The sequence below is a fragment of the Rhyacophila brunnea genome, unplaced genomic scaffold (genome assembly GCF_057557595.1).
Source record: "Rhyacophila brunnea isolate RB1 unplaced genomic scaffold, BYU_Rbru_1.0 scaffold_15, whole genome shotgun sequence".
Lineage (NCBI taxonomy): Eukaryota > Metazoa > Arthropoda > Insecta > Trichoptera > Rhyacophilidae > Rhyacophila > Rhyacophila brunnea.
This window is the reverse complement of record NW_028232806.1, coordinates 25,358,226-25,382,055: the sequence shown is the minus strand read 5'-3', so window position 1 is coordinate 25,382,055 and position 23,830 is coordinate 25,358,226. Positions and strand designations below refer to the sequence as shown.

The 23,830-nt window shown below is 30.5% G+C and overlaps 1 protein-coding gene across 1 annotated transcript; it reads left to right on the top strand.

Moving 5' to 3' along the window:
- The first annotated feature begins 5,871 nt into the window (after nt 1–5,871).
- On the top strand, nt 5,872–21,584 carry LOC147075075 (zwei Ig domain protein zig-8-like). Its single transcript, XM_085943300.1, has 7 exons — nt 5,872–5,884; nt 5,982–6,325; nt 15,591–15,692; nt 17,745–17,853; nt 18,546–18,692; nt 20,107–20,241; nt 21,430–21,584. Exons 1-7 carry the CDS (start codon nt 5,872–5,874, stop codon nt 21,582–21,584), a joined length of 1,005 nt encoding a protein of 334 aa, XP_085799426.1.
- The last annotated feature ends 2,246 nt before the right edge of the window (nt 21,585–23,830 follow it).

Below are 23,830 nucleotides of genomic sequence, written 5' to 3'. Positions count from 1 at the left end.
CAATTTGCACGAATTATCGTGGTATTGTTATCATTGTTATTATTATATGCACGTATATTAACGTCTTTACACTTGCATTTTTTTGTTATGGCCACGATAATACATACTATCAACGGGGTGTAATGTCAAACTTGTGATAACTAAACATTCTCAATCTCGGGATTTCGGGAATTTAGCAAAATCTCGGGATCGTAAACCCTAGATACGATATCGTGATGTACAAAATTAACTTTTCCAAGAATATACAATGTAATATTAGCAATTTTCCTGCAATATTATCTTAAGTATTTGTGCTAATACACGCTATGAAATTTTGCGATGTACTTATCTACTTACATTACACACAACATAATAATATAATATATTATGAGAATATTACAACATTATTTATCGTCGATGTCTGGAAAATATATATATATATATATATATATATACTAATACAATTTATTCTTCCTACAAAAAAGTTGAAAGAATATATTATTTTTAATTGACTAAAACCGAATTATAATCGTTTAAACCTATTTATATTGCCTGTTTTGGCGTTGAATTTTGGTTGTTAATATTTTATAGAATAAATGTAATATTATCAACGTTATCAATATTATTAAGGATATTTTAGTCAACACTGAATATATTATTTATTTTCCATACTCCAAGTCCAAACTTACATTGAAAAACAACATGTCATGTTTCGCCTGACAAGAGGTTTGAATCCGTGAGTCCCAACACAATATTGCTCGGCCATCTTTGTGACTTAATATTGATTATAAAAATATATATTATTTTGAAAACCTCTAAAACATATTTCACAACTGTCACTTTCCATTTAATTGGTCTACCTTTTAAAACTACATTGAAACAAATATGTAAAAATAATAACAAGATAAAAAAACTTTTTATATACAACGTTTTTAAATTTTCTGTTAAATTATTATGCCCAATATGCTCAAACTTGTACTTGATATGAAGTAAATAAAAAAAAAACAAACAATTAATATAGATTACTGAAATGTCATTTTGACATTTCATTTTGATTTCCATGGTAACGCACGTATATATTAATAATTTAGTTGCTAGGACCACCCCCTTAGCAACCAACAATAGTCTTTTACTTTTTACGAATTTTTCTGAAATAACCTTCCATTCAAAACAGAAGTAACTGAAAATGAATTCAAATCTGCTTAAAGATGACTAAAAGTATTAAAAGAATGCATTTGCATCGTGTTCTGATATATTCTAAAAGTTTCAAATGTCTAGCTAGTCGGGAAGTTAGTTAAAAATCGATTGCAAGATTTGTACTGGACAAACAACCACCGGACAAACAAGAATACTAGCTAATAAAAACGTTGTAATTAATAATAAATAATAACATACACGTTTCACGGCTTTATAAACGGCTGGTTTACTAATTCGGCCTAAAAATAAAAAATAAAAATTTAATAATTATTTTCCCCTGTCCTGAGAAAATCGGTGATGGGTTATTCTAACAAATATTATTACTAGAAATGGTTATGCTCGAGCAAACATCGATAAAACAATACGTATTGTTTTACTAGAGGCGGGTTTCACTTCTAAAACTACGGCTTCGGTAACTGGCATTATCGTGATGAAAAAGTATTCGAAAAAAATATAATATAATCATTTCATAAGAAAAGTTTATCATTACTAATTTAACGACTTAATACGGTTCCTAACTCCCTCGTCGTTGAATCGTCTATATTCACTAATATTGTAAGCATTCTCTATACTATCTTCGTATCTTCAGAGCCAAGCCTCCAAGCATTGAAGCTTCTATATCCATCTGCAATTCTGTTCAATGGACTTCGCGGTATCTGTATGATATTTATCCGCGCAAAATGACTCGCACTATATAGCAGTCTTCCAAATTTGATGAAAGGAGAGGCCCAAGATTTTTCCTGATTCTATAGCCTATTTCCTCATTCCTGCACAAGTCTGCAGATCCTCCTTATGTTCCTTCTTTCAAAATTATTGGTAACAGTGACTACCCAATAAATTTAAATGGCTCTAGAGGTCATAGTAATGTTAAATGTTTTATACGACGAGAGGATAGTGTGGAATTAATTTAGTTGATTATAATAATTTGATAATGATTCAAAATATATAATATAATTTTGTTAAAGTTTACAGTGTTAAATAATATTATCTTTCATAACTTTTAGTACTTTAAACTATTATTCTGATAATTTAATGTGGGTGTAACTTAAAATATTAAAGGTCAAAGTTTGAAATATTTTAAACTCAATATAGAATTCAGGGAAGAATAGAGACGCTATAATTATTAATTTTTTATAAACTTTTAACGTTATTGTTAAGTAAACATTTCCTTTTTTTTATTAAAATAGCATGTAGCCATAAGAAAATTAACAATAATTATGTTATTTTATTTATTTTAGGAATATTTTTATATTAGATATAATTAATAGAGTCCTTCGTTCGGTTATGACTGAGATTTATGAGAATTCAAAAATATAGCCATTTTTTTAATTTAAAAGATTCTGTACCCCTTATAGTCATCTGATATTCTCAGACCAGAATAAAGTCCACCATCCGGAAAGCTCCTCCATCTATGTGCACCAGATAAAAGCTACTCAAAACCGCCTTCTTCACAGATTTTCCGGTCCACGATGTTTTTTTTTTTTTTAATATTTTGAAGCATTTTGGTCCCAACACCACAGCTTAGTATTGCAATTTCTTGTCATCAGGTTCCACTTTTTATAGTGTTGACCAGTTAAATTGTTGTGGCAAGTAAAAATACTCAATCTCTATAATATAGTCCTAAGACGTTATTTCATCGCATGTTAGACAATCTGTGTGTGTCTTCTAAGTTCTGTTTCACATCCGTATTTTCCACTAATGGTTGATCACAGTTATACAAACTCGTCTATTGTTCATATATTTTGAAGTTTATTTATTACTCGATCAATAGCTTTTGAGTTACTGAATTAAATATTTAAAAATGTATTTGTAAAATATTTTTTCGAGAGATTAGTAGGTGGATACTATATTTATTTTTTAAACCCTTGTAACTAATATGTATTAATTGGTATAGAAAAAGAGAAACTGGGTTACGCCCTCAATAAATTATCTACGGATAAACAATACAATAATATAATTTCTAAACTGCAATAATTGTTTGTAAATGTTGGAATACCCTCTGTAAAAAGGGTACGAAGCCGTAGAGGGAAGGTATTGTGTATAATATTATCGGATACACTGAATTTCATTTGTTACACGTACGGCAAAACTATTTTTTAAATTCTAAAGCAAGAACGTATTGTAGGTAATCCTATTACAGGAATGGGCGTCAAAATTTATTTATTTAGGCAACATATGGATGCTTATTTATGGTTTGGTTAACATTTTTCGTTTCGTGCTCAAACGGGTATGTGTGCCTTTCTTTACGGCCGTATTTACGAAGGGCTAGAGAAAATACAACATAATACAATGCACGTCTGGCAAAAGGGTTCTTGAGATATTATGCTAGACATCTAAAGCGCCCATAGAGTAAGCCCTCTATCTGAAAGATTTATTTTAATAATTAATAAGCCGGCCATTGTTCAGAACAAGAGAAATTTGTTATATGCAGGCAACCTCGGTTGTTTCGGCTCATAAAAAATTAACTCGATTTTTCTTTTTAGGATTCATTCTTGCGCAATTTATATTACATTATCACTCTAATAATATGCAAAAAAAAACATTTTTTATTGTTCAAGTATCCAAGTATATGGTTATTGTTTTATTGAGATGTAACTATATAAATAATATTAATATACAGTTTCATTCTCAACATAATTATGTACATGGCTTAATTGTTTATAGGTTGTATTAGAGAGGTGCAAGAATATAATTATGCTTATTAATAATGAAAGATAATACGATGTCATGATTATTTGATTCTTAATTTTCCCACGATATTTTTTTATCAAATTGATTCAAATGGATTTTTACAACGTTTTTATTAGGTTGTATTCTTATTTTTCCGGTGGTTGTTTATCCAGTACAAATCTTGCAATCGATTTTTAACTAACTTTCCGACTAGCTAGACATTTGAAACTTTTAGAATATACCAGAACACGATGCTAATGCATTTTTTTAATACTTTTAGCCATCTTTAAGTAGAATTGAATTCATTTTCAGTTAATTACGTTTTGTATGAAAAGTTATTTCGGAAAAATCCGTAATCCAATTCACTATTATTGGTTGCTAGAGGTCTGGGGTCCTAGCAACTAAATTATTAATAATAATATATACATGCGTTACTATGGAAATCAATATGACATTTCAGTATTATTTCTATCAAGTACAAATTTTTTGATCGTTTAAGCTAGTCAAGTCAAATTTATATGATTCAACAGAAAATTTAAAAATGTTGTTTATAAAAAATTCTTTTTATCTTGTAGTTTTTTAATTTTTCAATCGAATATGAGCAGTTACCTACCGGAAATGGATGCTCGTTTTTTGAATTTGTACTAATTACTATATTAGTGCTTTCATAAATCGACTTGATAGTTTCAGTGAATTTACTAAACACGAATTTTGTATAATATGTATGTTATTAAATAATTAGAAAATATTGCATTAGGTAGATAATATTATTATGTGTCTTGATTTATCTTGGTTTATCTTGGTTTAAAAGAGCGCAAGACAATACAGCATACACACTGATACACACACAATACGCACAATCGATTTTCGTTTATTTTTGTGTTGCGTAAAAGGGTTAAATCTCAAACAATTATTGGGTTAAGTTAGGTTAGGATAAATACACAGACAAATACACACATACACAAGTACACACCCTATCTCACTGTGTCAATGCATTATAATAGAAACTCTTCCAGTTTTAATGTTTATTTCGAGTTAACAGAGATTTAATCAATAATGACATAGAATACTTCAAACGGTACTCAAAAATAGATTAACAAGATAAGATGACTCGCTCGATCAAATGACCAGATGAACTTGCCAAAGTATTAGTTCAGTTCAGATAGGTATCATATTTGATAACTAGGTACCACACTTTTCACTAGAAACGAATTTAAATATTGTAAGGTGCTTAGTCTTACAATAGAGGACCTGTAGGATAAAAAGAATCAGAGCTAATCAGGCTAAACTGACTGGCTGTAAGACTGTGAGAGATCTACTTTGTTTTTCCACCACCATCCGTCATGTATGTACAGCCGTGGCTATGCACGAGCACCTTCCATGATGTTATGAACGTGTTTGAAAAAATCTGTAATAGCTATCAATTACGGAGACAACATATACTTAAATCCTAATTCATCTGCATAGTGCTTGCGGCATCCAGTCAATGGGCAGCGCCATCTATGGGTCTCTTTTCAAGTCACGCCGCTATATTTTTATAATATTTATAGTTGCTAATCCAAAAAGGCGATGAAGACATAAGCGAGAAAACGAATTATTAAGGGGATAAGATTATTTATTGGGTATGTTTTCAGCATTAGAAAATTAATTCAGTAAGTCTCATTCAATGAAGAAGTTACTGCTATTCAAGTAGGTGAAAAATATTAAAAAAAAAAAAAAATAACTTTCCTGTTGTAACTTAAGACCTTTTGGATTAGTTAGGTCAATTTCATTGTAAACGTTTGTGACTTCATTTAAATACTACTAATATGGAATAGATTTTTTTGAATTATTTAAAATTATTTTGAATTACCTAATAACAGTTACCTAATAACTAATACTATATACCTAATAACAGGCGCCTGGCATTTACTAATACACTAATACGCAGTGTGTATTACTCACAAATCTTGTCACTGTGTACAATTGCAAAGTTACGTGGAGGATACTCTACATCTCTCCAGCGATCTCTATTCTGTCGTCCACATGGCTGAATTGGGTGCAACTTCTTTCACTTAGTCAGACCATCAAGTATGGATACGGTTCATCTTCCACTCTTAATATAGTGTTTTATAATAAAATTATTATTATTTCAGTTCACAGATGGATCAGATCGCATCGCCACAATCCTGAATCCAGACCACCAATACCATCACTGTCTCTGCCAGAGCCTTCAGAAAGTTCTGACGCCTTCACAATCCACCCAGCAACCCCCGACCAGCAATTTGGAGACAGACCCAGGAAGAACCATGGCAAAGGAGACAGCCAAGAGTCGACCAAGAACCAGATCGCAGGATCGTCTAATAAGACCTATAGAAAGAGCAAAGCGAAGGTTAATACCACTGGAATTTTTTCCAGCCCCAACTGTACGACAGTTTTGGTTCAGACTGGAACCACGGCAATCTTGCACTGTGAGGTGAATGATATCGCCGAAAATACTGTAAGTAAATTTTTATCAGTTATTTAATATTTTTTTTTTTATTTACCTAAAAATCCCCAAGTTTATTGCAGTGGCGAAGAGTGAGTGGATTTAGTTTATTTGTGAATTATCATTACTGTGTTCAATAAAATATTACTTTTAACATAAGTACATAATTTTGAAAAACACTTATATATTATTATAACCAATAGAAAAAATCTTTTTGAAAAAAGTAAGACACCCAGCAGGAATCAAACCTGCATCTCCTGGGTTTATGCCCCGTGCGCATTGTCCACTATGCTACAAGGTGACATACTAATTACGGTAAATTGTTACTATTCGCCCTTAATACCTACTCATCAGCGCTCTTTCAAATCATTCTGTAAGTTCAATAATTACAATGGTACATTCTTAAATCTTGTGAATTATTCGTTACATAAAAGAAATAGTTAATTAAATAATATTTTTTTAATTAAATTATAAAAAATATTATAAATGTCACATATTTTTTATTAATAAGTTTAAGTAGGAATATTAAAATTTTACATTATATTTTTTATTGATCTGACACCCAAGTCTCAAACCAAAGGTCAAACCTTATGAGGGATAATGCAACTATTACGCCAACAGACTGTCATTTTCATAATATGTACGAGTACAATTAACATTTTATAAAATATACAGTTTAATTATTCTGACTGCCGTAAGCTTGTTTATAACAGCCTTGTTCACTTATATCTGTTTGAATATTGTTTATGACGTCATCTGTGTATGGTTGTTAAGATTTTGAAAGTGTCAAGTAAGCTTGTACGATCATGGCATTGCTATGCAATTAGAAACATGTTGAAAACTTTTTTGAAGGTGAGTGTCATACTCAAAAAGTTATATCGGTGGATCTCTAGTTTCCAAAAGTTTATAATTTCTGTGCATGATTTTACATTTCTATAACTTGTACGGTTATTAGCTGTTCAGTTGATGGCGCCGAGTTTTTCTAGTTGTAAACAGTTTTAATGCGATTATATCACCCTGTCGGATGCCTGTATTGATAATAATTAATACTGCGTGATGATTTAAGGGGGGACATGCTCAGCGTAGGTCAAAATGAAGCTTTTGTTCTATTTTCAAAGCATGATCCTGGAAATACCTTAAACGTTGTAGATAATCTATTTATATAATTTTGAAGCCTTATTATCCTTTATATTTATTTTTAAACATTTGATGACTGCATAAAGTATTTTTATTACATACAATAGTATTCTTTTAAACCTCTTGCTCTAATGTTTTAGAATATGGTCATATTTCAATAGCTTATAATTAGCGTATAATTAGTATCTTTAGAATTATCTTCAAATGCCTAATTTTTGTCAAATTTGGGATCACAGAGATTATCAATATATTTTTTTATCGTAAATATTTCACTATAAAAATGTCAACATAAATTATACTAATGGTTTTATAAATGCGTTTAAAAATTAATAAATGTAAATAATCTTAACACCACTGTACATGCATGTCCTGAAATATGACTATATTCTAAAATATTAGAGCGAGAGGTTTAAAAGAATACTATTTTATGTAATAAAAATACTTTATGCAGTCATTAAATGTTTAAAATAATTATAACGGATAATAAGGCTTTAAAATTATATAAATTGATTATCTACAACGCTTAAGAGTTGTCCAGGATCATGCTTTGAAAATGCAATAAAAGCTCCATTTTGACCTACGCTGAGAATGACCGCCCTTAATGTTATATAATACTAGCTGACCCGGCGAACTTCGTACCGCCTCAGAATCAATAATCTTGCGTTAACTTATGAGCTGAATTAAATTCAGTGTTTAATTAAGTTAAAATGAATACTCAAAATGAATAAGTTCAATAAAAATGTGCAAAAATCAAATCAGAATGAAAAGTATTTTAATTACATTGAACTATACACCCACTAAGCGCCGGTCTATAGTGTCGAGGGTCCCAGGTTCGAATCCTGGGTCTGGCAAGTTCACATATTGTTTTTCAATTTGTGCATGGGTCAGAGTATGGTCCTAAAAGGTTGAGCAAGTGGCTGAGATCCATTTCTCGTAAAAATAAAATCTGTTAATACAAACCTCCACTCTGTGGAGGCCCATATGATCCTAGTAGGATTGGACATGGTCAAATTAAAAATAAAAATGTAATTCACATGGTAGCAAGGCATTTGCTTTATTGAAGCGAATCGAAAAGATTAGCATAGAATTGTTGCACTACTTTCTGTTAAACTATTTGCTGGATAGGTTGCACTCGGGTCGATTCCCTTCATTGAAGCACCTTATGATATATATACGTCATTTTTCGTTTTGTTGTCAGGTGAAAAAACGAACAAAGCAGATGGTTTGCCGACACATGAACATGCTACGTACAATTGACCGTGAGAGAAACATTCATTTTATAGATTCAGGCCACAAACACTCAAGGATTGGCCTTGTCATTTGTTGATCGTCGTGCCAAATGCAAGACAAATTGGAATTTGAATTCGTTTAAACTCGAATGGCATATCGGTTGGGATCATCGAAATTCTCGGAATGAGAACTTCCTCACCTTTGAACATTCCTTTGATTATCGTCGCGTGAATCACATTGCCCATGAGTTTTATCACCACAAAACGCGTTCCGTTACATAGTTTTGGTTGGTTCAGATTTCAAAGCATGATGACTACCGAGCCAACCTTCAGTTGTAAATTGTGCGGTGGCAAGCCAGGCAGATCTAATGTGTTTAAAAATTCAGTTGGATAGTTGGTTGTTTCGTCTTCGTTTGTTACACAGTCAATAGATTTGAAGGAATGCAGTGGACCAACGATTTGATTTAGAATTGTGAAGTTTAAGTGATCCACATCTTTGTTCTTTGCCACAAGAATGCTCTTTCACTCAACCAATTGTGATTTTTGTGGTTAGCAACGATGTTCGGGAACACTTTGTTGATGAGATTGTCCTTAGTTGGGACGAAATTGCAAAAATTCAGCGAAAACAAAATCAATCCGTTCGATTCATTGACAGGATCACGGCTGTTACCGATAGTCAGCAATTGCTTGGAGAAATCTTCGGAAAATGGATCGTTTAGCAATGCAACTCGCATGTTTGTCGTCAGCTTAAGTTTCTTCACATAGCGGCACAGAGTCGATGATTTTGAGGCAAGCATTTATTTCGTCGGCAGCGGTCGATCTTGGAATGACTGGTAGTGTTTGGCGGAAATCATTGCGCCTCCAAAACTTCTTGAGTCATTGCAAAGATCTTTCATAGTTAGATTGAGTACTTTCAATGCGCGTTTGCGCGCTATTGTGCATTCACCCCAGGTGATGATTTTACTTTCTACCAAAACTTTGGCCATTGCTGAATGTTTTGCAATGTTGCATGTCGGTTTTCAGTCGTTTGAAGGTTTAAGGGCAATTACAACGTTGAATGAGACATTCAGCATCCTTCTAGCAACGTGGCCGCTATCACAGAAGAAGCAATTGCTACAGCATTTTCGGATCTTGCACAAACAGTAGCCAAAATCAATGACATGAGGAATGGCTTTCCAGTTCCACCGGGCGCGTCCAGGAAAAATAAGTCACCATTTCCATCATCAATTCCCTTCATAAACGTATCGTACACTTCTTTCTGTTGGGGGTTAAACAGTGGTACATTCGTTAGAACTGATTGGTTCAATGCATCTCGATCATATTCACGTTCACGTTCCAACTCTCGATTGAAAGCGTCGTTCATTCCACGATGTGGCGTTGGCATTCCTAACTTGACTAACAAACTGCCGCACATGAGGTAACACATGTATTCGATCAAAAGCAAAGCCTGGTTATGTATCTCCTCATTCACTTCAAGATCGGAATTCCCTGAACTGACACGAATTCGATGTAAAATGTCTTCTGACATGTCATCCTTGAACTTGTTCCACAGTTCAGGTGGATTAGATGTGAAGTATGTCGAAATAATGATAGCAAATAATGTGCGTATCTTGGAGATGCAGAAACAATTGCTTCAGCGATTGTTATATCCCAATGAGTATTGTTTTCAAGCAAATTGAGCTGTTGACATGAAGCACGAAATGTTGGGCACACTACACCATTGACAGTTAGACATTTCGACTATCATTCTTTCCTTTGTTTGTTTGTTTGTTGTTTATTGTTTCTGTCATGTATCAAAGATGGCGTTGTATACGGATTTAATTTTTTTGTGATTTTCTTACTTTTCGAATACTTGTTCAAATTCATCGATATCAGTCAAAAGCCGTTCCATACAAAATGTATGAGAAATTAAATTTTCTTCATAATTTATTTTTTCCGTAATATATCCGATATTTTAATAATTATTCTGCTATTCGGGGCGGAGACAAATCCAACAAATCAACGATCATAAAAATCGGTCTAGCCGTTCTTGAGTTATAAATGGTGTAACTAACCTGACTTTGTTTTATATAATATAGATTGGTTGTCATGACATCATAATAAAAAATTATAACAAGAAGGTGTAGTTGTATATCACAAGTCTAATTTATCGTATTTCTTATTGTAATGTACCTATTAGTAATCATGAGCATAATATTATAATATAGTCACTATACATACCAATAATTTTGTTATAACGCTTACTTTTCACCAAAGTGACATTTTGATGGTAATGGACTTATTGCATACCCACTCTTACACGAACTGGACAAGTATCATAAATCCCAAAAAAGTATTTCATAATATCTAAATAATTCAAACCTATTTTTAAGCCATTTGTAACTTGACAAAAAAAATCCAGCTAAATGCTGTAACCCTCTCTAAATATAAGCCATTCGATTTCTTATAAAATAATATTATGTAAAATAATAAATAAATATTATATAAAATAAAAAGTAAATCCAATGCCCAAAGTTTTTTTTAATTCCTGAACAATTTGATATTTGGGGAATGGGACGACTGGCCTCCGGACAATTGGACGCCGCACTGTCGTAGACACGTGTGGACGAGGTATTTTAATCATTTTCTATCTACTATCTAGTAGTTTGAATTCATTTTACTCTTAACATAATGTATTCTTTATCACGGATTGAGAATTACAATGCTTTAGGCTTTATATAAAATAAAAAAACTCTTTTTTTGTTGGAACTTAAACATATGCAGGATTAAATCGTTGTTACGGCTGTATATTTACATTCTCACCAACTATTAAATCATAATATAATCATTGAAATATAAATATTAATACTGAATATTTTTTTTTAAGTACATTATAAGTACCTAACGTCTATTTATTTTTGAATTACGTGGCGTCCAGTTGTCCGGTGCCAATTCGTCCTAGACCCGATATTTGAGGGTAGCGTTACATGCCCTGCACAGTGACGAGTATGTCAATACTTCTAAGAATATTCGGATTACAAAAATTTCTTATTATTTGTACTGTTTTGTTGAGTGAATATTAAAAAAATATTCCTTCAATGAAAAATTAAGTTGAGAAAACAAATTAATATTGGTAGAATTATTAAGCAGGAAATTGACATTGACATGGATACGTCTTAATTATTTTTCTTTAATACCTATTTAAGTCTAATTTAATGACTATTAATGAAGTCGTTCCAGATAAAACAAACAGCAATTTGGTATGTCAACGAATACAAGTAATTACTTAGAAAATAGCACGAGAGCCTAGCACATCTTCACTAATTTCATCCGCTAATGAGCCTTTTTTTAATGCCCTGAAGCAGACAAACCAGTCATTAGTATCATGTGTACGACAGGGTGGAGAAAAACCCCTATTTTATTATACAAAGGCGGTTGTGTAGCTATTAAATTTTATATCATTTATCATCGTTATTATTAAATGTCGTCTAGCCGGCTGTTTGATGACCTCAACAATATGTTTTGATAATGAAAAATATGCAACAAAAACATGTTATTATGTTTAATGAAATTTTATAATTAACATGGTAAAATATTATTAATAAATGCTGTATAAATTAAAGTATGTCGGTTTTTTATAACATCGTGTGTATAATTTAATAATGAAAATAGGATTATTTTATTATTAAAAATACATAATTTTGAAAAACCTTAGAAACCATTATTAGTTAGGTACTAGAAAAACACGTATAAAACAGTTTAACCGATTCATTTAAATTATAAATATTAACTGCAATATCTGAATACTTTAAATTTCATTAAATCAGAGGTGACTAGCTTTAAAATAAATTGAGGTAAAATATTATATTTAAGTAGGTAACTACTTACTAACATAAGTAATTTTATGCTGGCGTAATATTATGTTAACAGAATTTTATTATTATTAGTTTATGATATTTTTGAAATATATAAAATAGGAAACAAGTGCAAGCGATACAATATTTTAATCAATGAATGAGTCTTAGAGCCGAGCCACACCGGGCGACTCTGGTCGGCAGACCAGTCGCCGAGACCAGACCGATGCATGCAGTTATATGGAGCATGCCACACCTGGTCGCCCAGTAGTCGCGCAACCAATAAAGTCGGGCGATCAGTAAAATCACGTTCTTGCGCTCGGTCTCCGGTAGCGATGTATGAAAACATATTATAGCCTATGTATTGAGTGCTGCCACACTAGGCGACCAGTCACCGGCAGCCACGCCGCGGATAGAACGTATTTTTGCATACTTGCGTGTACATTCATTATTATTATTATTTATTGGCTGCCTTCTGGTCGCCTGTAAGTCGCCCGAGTAAATCGCCCAGGAAGACCTGTCGCACGACTGGTCTGGCGACCAGAGTCGCCCGGTGTGGCTCCACTCTTAAAGTCTGTTATCTCTTATCTCCATATTCCGAGAAAATCATAAAAAAACTTCCCAAATACATTTTTGAGACTGCAAATAGAATATTTATTTTTTTATAGTAAATAATAAACATAAAATAGTGATTGGCGATGAAAAATCTTCTTAATTTCTCTACAATTAATAAAATAAATGGTAAAAAAAAGATTAAAAATGGCGTCTTTTAAATTTCGAGACTATTAGTAAACGAAGCTGGATTTGAGTTTTTTGTGGATGGGTATTATTTATATTGGTACCTGCATACTATAGAAAAGTATCTACTTACGGAATCAAAATAAAGGAAAATATCAAAAAGTACATAGGTAATGGAGGTTATTAAGTTAGTTGAAAATAAATAGATTTCCTTTTTTCAGACGTTATAGAAAGATGTTCAGTATAGTAATTTAAGGTAAACAATATGGTAATATAACTCACTTAAAGTACATGTATTACCTACATCATAATATCTCACAAAGAAAGAGTATGTATATTTCATTAGTGTTCATAATATAATTCAGTTTTTACTACATATTATAGAATTAGGAAATGATAACTGGTATTTAATTTTATTAACCGATATGTAAGTTTAATATTATAAGATATGGCCTGAATTATTAATATAAGTGACAGTGGGTCTATTCTGTGCTTATCGACCGCTAAATTGATAAATATTATCAAACTTAGGGTAGGTTTGTATCAAAGTATTAGCACTTATTGTAACAAATACAATACGTCGGTTTTAATTGTTGCAATAAGCGCTACATTTTAACAGCGCCTCTCTTGCTGCTATTAAAATATAGGACTTATTGCAACAATTACAATACGTTGGTCGTAATTGTTGCAATAAGTGCTAATACTTTGATATAACCCTACCATAAGTTTAATAATTTCTTTACCTTATCACTTTAGCGGTCGATAAGTATAGAATAGATACACTGAAGCAAAAGTATTGCAAATTCTACTGCAAGTGAGTTTCTTATAATGCTGGTTGGATTTCTTTTCTTTATTTCTTGTTGACGAAGGTTGGCTATCATTGTTTTACCCTTCATCTTATGGAAAGTGACTCGAAGGTAATCGAACCACTGACGCATATTTATCAGCTAATAAATACGTCTTCTTCCTGGTATTCATTTAATATCTATTTTCGCCTGTATGGTCAAATGAAACAATGCATAATTGCTATTTCGCATGACATGACCAAAGAATTCGACCTTTTGTTTCCACACAATGAATAAGATTCCATCTTCATGAATTCGCTGTTTCAATAATATCTCAAGAATTCTCTAGTAAATCTTAATTTTGAACGCAAGTTAATAAACGAATATTTATTGTATTATAAATATATAACAAAATGTATTTATTCTACATAAGAATAAAGATTAAAAACCTAATTAAATCGAATCAATTAAATCAATGACAAAAAAACTAACATATATAATTTCTATCAACGTTTCGATGTTCATGTATTTATTTGTTATGGATACCGATTCTATTAAATAGCTAGGTACTTCAAAATAAATACATAGTAAAAAGTTTAAAATCAGTTGAAATTGTGTATGAACCTAAATTATTATAATATCTTACTGAGTCAATTCATGTTTTGAGTCGATTTATTACAAAACACCGAAATTATTAAAACTACAAGACCTTTATTTATTGACATTATTAATTGTCATTCCCTAAAAGTAATATTTTTTAGATTTACGCATTGACACATTGACCCCACAAAACAACATCGTCCTGCACCATGTCCGCTCTTAACCCGTTGTATCGTGGTATTATACATTTGGGTGTGAAGCATCAGCAACTTTGTATTACTAGAAATGTATCAGATTCAGTTACCCAAGACCGAGTATGCTACGCAATCAAGTAGTGTTCTCCGACTGAATTTCAAAAAAACTGAGACATAGATAATAAATAATACTGCAATACTTTCAGAATAACACACATATTCACGCGTTCTAGAATAATAACCCATTGTATTAATTGAGTTAGCATTTACTTGGTAGAATTCCATTTTAAAAGAAATGAAAATATAATTAATATTAAATTCTACAGGTTTTTTAAAAAAGGTTTGTCGATAGCTATTTCGGTTGTAACACCATTATCAAGACTACTAGACTAGTCTTGATAATGGTGTTACAACCGAAATAGATATCGACAAAGCTTTTTAAAAAACCTGTAGAATTTAATATTAATTATATTTTCATTTCTTTTAATAATCCATTGGATAAAAAATCAGCCAGTTATTTATCCCTGAACTCTTTAAAACCCCCCGTGTAAAAGTCTTCAGACATTAACACCTCGTATAATAAATACAAGCTTTCCTTTGTTTGAATAATATATAATGAGTGTACTCAAATCATTATAATAAAGCATTATTTTGTTTTCTAATACCCGATGAAATGTTTATTTAATAAAATAAAGAGAAATTGGAATATCATACATAATATTATGTTAAAAATAATTGTGAATATAATTTTTCTATTACAGGTTACGTGGATTAGAAAAAAGAATCACTCACTACTTACTGTCGGATTAGTTACCTACAGTGCAGATCCGAGGTTTTTTACTGCGCATGGCCGTCATCCAAGGGTAAATACAATTGTATTTTTTTTAATAGTTAATGATAGTAATTTTTTATACTTTGTTCGACCCCAAGAAAATCATAAAGGTGCTTCCGCAAAGTGAATATTGTTTTACCAGATTTTTATATTGACGAAAAATGGATGTTAACTATTTGCTTAATCTATTAGGTCCAAACACATATTGAAAAGCTATGTGTAAATTTGCCAGATCCGAAATTCAATCATGGAACCCACGACATTTTAAGCGTACCAAACGCGTAACGTGGGTGTCTAATGGTTTTAGACAATATATAACAAAATACAATACTGATATCCACCAAAGTGAAAACCCTTCAGGAATTGACAGCTTAATAAAGTGTAAATAATACTATTAGTTGTATTTTATGTTTCTATATTAATATATGTACAAATTTTATTTGCTTTTAATATCGTCATAAACCTTTTATAGTATTATATTGTTTCCTAATTATTTGGCAGAATTTTTCCCAGCAGGGGGTACCCTCATGCTGATTTGTACATATTATATTTAAAAAAAAATGTAATTGTCATAGTATTTTAAGATTCGTGTTAGTGGATTGGATATAATATTAAATTATTTATTATCGATGTATGGTTGAACAAGCAAAATGATCTGTTTCATTGTAATGTAATAATGTTTTAAATATTATTTAAAACTTTATTATCATTTCAAAGTTATTGACTAATTACTTAAACCGATTAAAAAAATGAAAAAATAAATTGACTAAAATATTTATGAGCATACTTCAGTGAAACGGCAAATAATTTTCAAATATAGGTGCGACAAAATTTCGGACTCGCTGGCAATTGGAGAGCGAAAGTCGAGCTGTGATTACGTCAATTTGTTTTGCGATGGCGACTGAGGAATTAATTCTTAAATCGTGTAAAGTTTACTAAAAAAAGTTACTCATTTACTTGAAAAAGAAAACATATCAATGAATATATTATTAATATTACTAATATAACAATAAACATAACATTAAATGGACGCATGTTGGATTTTTATGAAAAATTATGTTTTGTTCTGCACCCGTCGATTGCACAATCTTCGCGTCGCGTAGTCATGATCGTTTTAGACCGTGCCCCAGCTGAAGTATAGCCTTAACAAAGATAATTTAAAAACATCTGACGCATACGCGTACCACTAAAATCTTAAAAAAAAAAAAAACGGCACCCGACGAGACTTCAACCTGTAACTGCCGGATTCGCGCCAAGTACTTTTCCAATTAATTTGCAGGGATCCATGTCAATTTACGACGTAGATCTTACATGGAAATGTTTAACAATTAATTATATGTTCAAGATATAGATTGTTACATTCTCAAATCCTGTAAATTATTCGTTTAATAAAAGATATAGTTTATCAAGTAATATTTTTTGACAAATGTATTATACCTGCATAATATTCTTTCTCTAAGTTTCATTGGAAAAAAATTGTACCTCCTATTCTATTTTTGGTTACAATAATATATTACTGAGTAAAAAAAGGTTAATTATCTCTGCTTTACACCTTTCCAATAATATTGTTGAGTAATTTGTGGCAAAGTTTTGCATATTATGTATTGATTTTTAAATTTATTATTTGACTCTCAGTACTAAATATTATTACCTAGTCTATTTGTGTCGCTAGATTTCAAAATCAGCTAAGTCCATAATATATGAATAGGAGAAAAACAACTTTTTGTTTTCTCAAATACACAGTCACAAGGGTGAAAGTTTATATTATTTCGAGTATAGAATATTTAAAATTAATAAATTCCACATTTTAATAATGCAGAAATATTAGAAAGCAGTAGTTCTTCAGCAATTCACAAAAAAGATAAAAATACCTAAAGGTGGACTTGGCTGATTTTGAAATGAAGCGACACATTTATTATAAAAATACTTTACCAACTATACCTAGGCACGGTTACTTTTTAAATATTTTTTAAGTCTCTATTATTATACTCAAAATCAATAACAAAGAATTGAAATAATATAAAATACAAAATAATATATTATTTGCACAACAGTAATATTATGATATTTCTATTTCTTTCAGGATTGGGCACTCCATATACGATTTTCGGCAGCAGGAGATGCAGGAATGTACGAATGTCAGGTGCCCACCCATCCACCTACCAGCCTCTACGTCAAGTTAGTCATCGTAGGTGAGTTCAGAGTTCATTCATCACCATGTCAGATGTCATGCAGAGATGACGTTTCATTAATAGGCTGGTTTATAATGTATGCACATCCTTAACTACAATTCGTCAACGGCAGATGCTTCCTGATTAAAAGCATTTGTCACATTTAATATCATACTCGCAATAATGAACAGCTTCTGCATAATAATATAATATTAACATAATAATATTATTAATATGTTATTTAATTCAGCAAATATATGTTGTCAACGCCATCTATGTATTCAACGATAATGTAATACTATTAAAATTGAATTGTAAATTAAAATTACTATTATCTTCTAGCGTACCTACTTATTACAATATACGCATACAAAAATTATTTTCATCCACTACGTAAAAATATGTACCTACCCTACATTTAATCGAAATAAAAAAATATGTTATAATGATGATTATTACGACAGTTTTAACGACATCTGTGAATTAAAACTTAAACCGTGACCGGAAAACTCATAGTATGTTTCGGAAAATTCCAATAGATGGCATTAAAAAAAATCTTATATTTAAATTTAGGTATTATTTTATTTTTATTTTCTCACTTTATTATATTCAGATAATAAATTAAATTAATAAATATTTATGATTCTTTGATGATGAAAATTTATGTTTTTAAAACTGTGTTATAAATAAATTTCGTCCATCTATGATTTCAGAGGCAAACGCGGATATCATAGGCGGTCCAGATAAAATTGTGCAACAGGGCTCTATGCTAAGGCTAAGCTGCCAAGTTAGAAAATCAACGGAACCTCCAACTTACCTGTTTTGGTATCACGAAAATAGGATGATTAATTATGACTTAGGTACGTAACTACTTATTTACATTATGTTTTTTGTTATAATGACACCAATTACCTGCAAGTCAGCTGACATTTTTTTTATTCTACTGCGATTCATTTTTTGTTGTCATCTTGTAGAAACGTATAATTATTTTTTTTTAGAAAAAGAGTATTAATAGGCATTACAGCGATTGGCCAATGCTCCATAATACATAATAAATACAAAATTATAAAAATATCTTAATTACAAATTAATAACAACTAATATAACAAGAATGTAGAAAAGACAGCATGTGTTTTTGTAAATATTAAAGAAACATGATAATATATACAAATATAAATTTAACCTATTCAAGACGTCCACAAACATTGTATAGCTAATAAAAAATAAATCAACCTTTATGGTGCCGTCAAATAAGTTTATTTCTCGATACACAGCATCATGAAACATAACATCTGTCCTGCGACGAGGTATATTGAAGACCGTAGAGTTATGAGTGATATTGGTGGGAACGTGAAAATTAATATTATCCAATATATACGGATTATAAATGAACCCACGAAGAAGTAAAAAGAAATGCTTTAAAAGAACAATCACTCCTCGGGTCGACAGGGATTGCATTGATAGTATACCCAGAAGAAAACGAGTCGGGAAATTCAATTTATTATCCTTATCATAAGGAAATAACCTGTATGTTCTTAAGTAGAGAAATCTAAGAAATCTATTGTGGACTCGATCCAACTTAATTGTGTGGATGGACCTATTAGGACTCACTCCAAATAATGCTGGCATATTCAAGAATACTCAACACAAATGATACGTATAATTGTAGCACTCGGACGTTTACGAATGATTTTGAAACCCTCATAACAAAACCAAGCATTTTGATAGAACTAGTACTGATGTTAAGAATAATATGTTGATTGAAAGTGAACTTCGCATCATACAATACACCCAAATCTTTTATCTCCATTACCCTACTCAATATATAATATTTTTAATAAAATTTACAATGAATTGAAACGTATATTGACGATATTAAACATTTAAAATTAAAAGCTGGTGTAAATCTTGAGAATAATAGGCAAATATTTATTATTGGTTGGTTGATGATTTGCCTAAAAATATTTTTTCTTTTTAGAGAAATGGATTTTATTCCTATTAATCCTGCATTTGCATTCTTTTTATTTGCAAAATCAGTAAACTCTATTTGTAATACTTTTAAATATGTAATGAAATTAGGCTTCATTCGCTAGTGAGATTAGAAATAAGTTATAATATTATCACTAACTTCAGTCAGCTGATATATTGTTATTGATAAATAATTTCATCATAAGGTACCTACCAAAATATTGTAGATATTCCAATAACAACAGTTATGTAAATAGTTGATGTAATTAATAACAATTGAGTTGATAATTATTTTGATCATTTCAGATGGCGTGGTGGTTACTCATGCAAGGCAGTCAAGTGAGCTGGTCATCCAGCACGCAGAGCCTAGACATGCTGGAAACTATACATGCGCGCCAGCCAACGCCAAACCCGATAGTGTTACTGTTCACATACTTCATAGTAAGTTTAATAAAAGAAACGGTAATGGATCTGCACTATTGATTTATTTTCGATTAAGACGTTAAAATTTAATACCAAGTCATTGCCATACATATATTTTAAACCTCTTAATAAGACAAAAATAACTAAATATTTTAAATGAACATACATAAGTCATGAGAAATATAACATTGTTTAATACTCACGTCATATTACAATAGTATAATATAAAAAAAAACTAGTATTAAATTTATGTAGATATAATATTATTAAACAGGTGAGAGAAAACATACAATACGTAATAATAAACGAAAAAGAATCTTTATTTATATACATGTAACAGAAAATACAAAAAGTAAAATTCGGTGAACAATATGAGAGAAAATTAAAAATATATACCAATTAAAAGCTTAAATATAAATTAATCAAATATTTGTGCTCACGGATTTGCCGCTATAAATTCTTAATACCTATCACTTAAATCCAAGTATCATTTTATAGATATAGATTGTCAAAATTTTGAAGTTCGATTTCATGTTATTAAAAGGGATTTATACATATTTTTTATAAAGATCTATTTTTAGAATATAATACATAATTATGTAGAATACCTACATTAAAAACTATGAATTATTCAAAAATACTTTTGCTTACTAGAAAAAACTAAATAAACTATATTTTGATGATAACCCACCTAAACTATAAAAAAAATTGTAATAAAATGATAGGATCCTGTCACAAATTCACATTTTATATTATGTTTATCTTTGACTTTAAAAAATAACAATCTTTTTAATGTTTTTAGATATATATTGACTAATTAAAACACTTAAAATTGTAAAATTTCAATAGATTGTTTCAAATTGCAAGTTTCGTATTTTCCCGCTGGATATCTCTGATAGGCGGAACATTCACATTAATTAACTTCAATCGATAGTATAATTAAATAAATAAAATTAGCCTACATAATTTAATTAGGTACGTTTAAGACCGGCTTTGAATGGGGAAACTGATCGGAGTAGTGGCTAGGAAGATTTGTACACCGCCAACTCAGTGACACCATCTGGGCACCTGGACAACTGTTCAAAAGTCGTACAGCGCATTCTCCTAAATATTTATGAAAAAATTCGATGATATATTTATGATAACTAATAAAAAAAACTGTACTCTGGCAGGATTGATTTTGTAATCAATATTTTCTTCTTCCAGGTGAAACTCCAGCCGCCATGCAGCATGGAAACCAGAGTGCCACATCAAGAGCAGATACAAGACCCAGTCTCATCGTCTGCTTACTACTTTACCTTACCAGTATCACAAAATCGTTACTAAGCTCGGTTGCCAATAGTGAACACTTTATAGTTTAGTGAGTTCAGTGACTTATGCCATTGTGAATTTTAAGGACAATTAATAAATTTTATGATATTACTGTTTAACATTATAAAACTACGATTATGCCTAATACTTATTATTAATGTTGTGTAAATTGTGTCTATTATTAATTTGATATTATACCTAAGTATCATTGTAACACTCATTATATGCCAAATGTATTAACAACTGCATTTATGCACTTATAGATCAAACGTCATAATCGTATAGAATAAAAACAGCGTGTAAAACTATCAAATAAAACCAGCTAACACTCTGTTGCACACGATTTTCATTAAAAAGTTTATGTTTACTGACAACAAATAAGGTATGAAAATAAAGCTACTGAATTTTATTTTTAAAAATTATTCCCATGTTTAGTATGTTTTATAACCGATTTGGTCTTGAATTTTGTGAGTTTTGTAAATCAGATAAATACACATTGTCAATAAAATAAAATGATTGTCTAGTTTCGAAAATTACCTCTTAAATTATTTTACATAAAGCCATCAACCATTACTTGATCTATACTAGCATAAGGTGATCACAGTGATATCCTGTGGGACGCCACATTAAATCGATAGTTATTTTAAGGACGGCAAATACAAAAATAAATAATTTTCTTTATAAAATTTACATATTCAAAACTATTTATGTTAATAAATATTTTTTAAATTAGATGTAATAAATACACATTCCACCTTCATCACACAGCATTGACAAAAAAGATAACACTAACTCATTTTATAATTTATCGAGTAAATTTCGTATCTCTTGAAAAAAATAATAAATTCAGCTACGAGTACCTACTGATTAAGAATCTCTAATTGTTTTAATATTGGTTTATGGTCTTTTTTTCAGAATGATTAAGTAATACACTACTTTGATAAAAGAGTGAGTAATAAAATGATACAATTATTATATAAGGAAAATATACACATTTGATATGTAAGTGCGGGTGAGATTATATTGAATGACTAATTTCTGTCGGTTTTGCATTTCTTTTTAATTTGTGGAATGTTGAATCTGTCAAAAGACGGCACTTTGCCTATTGAAGTAACTAGATAATCAAATAGGAGTTTTATATTTGGAAAGTTAACAACACACTAACTTAATATAATCGATGTTTTAGTGCACAGATATTGTATGCCCAGTTTATTATTTATGAACATAAGTCCATTTAAATGCTCCTCTATTTGTAATTACTTAGCAAGTTTTGGAATCTACATGGGTTGAGCATCCTTCACACACTATCATTTTTGTAGAGAATCTCAATCTCTCACGTAAATCTTCATTGTTTTTCTTGACAATGAGCGTCTCCAAATTATCATTATCCCTTCATGCAATGTGGACTAAGAACCGCAGACCACTCTGAATACAAGCTTGATAGAACAGGTTATTATATTATATTAATACTATCATTAAGACACCCTATATTTATTTAGAGTATTACTATCGAGAATAGTTTTTTTATTGAACTCTGGTTTAAGTGGTCGATGTCCACAAAAATGGTGTCAAACAATTAATGTCTTTACTAATTCCATAACTGTACCTACACTGTTTATGTGATATTGACCTATTATAAGAATGGTTTTTCACTATTTATTAACAAAAAAAATATTCTTATAAGCTTTGAATCAAATGAACACAAGTTTAAATATCATATATAATTACTACTGTATTGATCGATATTTTCTTTCTTTAACGGCCCACGTGCTCGTCGTAGGTCAAAATTGAGTTTTTATTGTATTTTCAAACCATGATCCTGGACACTCCTTAAACGTTGTAGATAATCTATTTATATAATTTTGAAGCCTTATTATCCTTTATAGTTATTTTAAACATTTGATGACTGCATAAAGTATTTTTGTTACATAAAATAGTATTCTTTTAAACCTCTCGCTCTAATGTTTTAGAATATAGTCATATTTCGGTACATAACTGTGCAGTGGTGTTAAGATTTTTTACGTTTATTAATTTTTAAACGCTAATTATAGTTTGTCAATTTATGGCTACGGCCATATGTTGTAGCTTAATCACAAGGGAATGATTAAAGAAATGGCGTATTTCAAAAAAACACTAGCTTTTTCTTAGGTCAATAATCATTATAAAGCAATCATTATTCATAAGATGTTTATCACATTTGAATGGTCAAAGAGATAGCTTATAATTAGTATCTTTAGAATCATCTTCAAATGTGTTAATCTTGCCGATTTTTTGAATAGTAAAATGCCTAATACTT

What these genes read in the sequence shown, in the direction of transcription:
- LOC147075075 (XM_085943300.1), top strand. An exon ending in CGCATGGCCGTCATCCAAGG is followed by an intron (nt 15,693 to 17,744) that starts GTAAATACAATT and finishes TATTTCTTTCAG; the next exon opens with GATTGGGCACTCCATATACG. An exon ending in GATGATTAATTATGACTTAG is followed by an intron (nt 18,693 to 20,106) that starts GTACGTAACTAC and finishes TGATCATTTCAG; the next exon opens with ATGGCGTGGTGGTTACTCAT.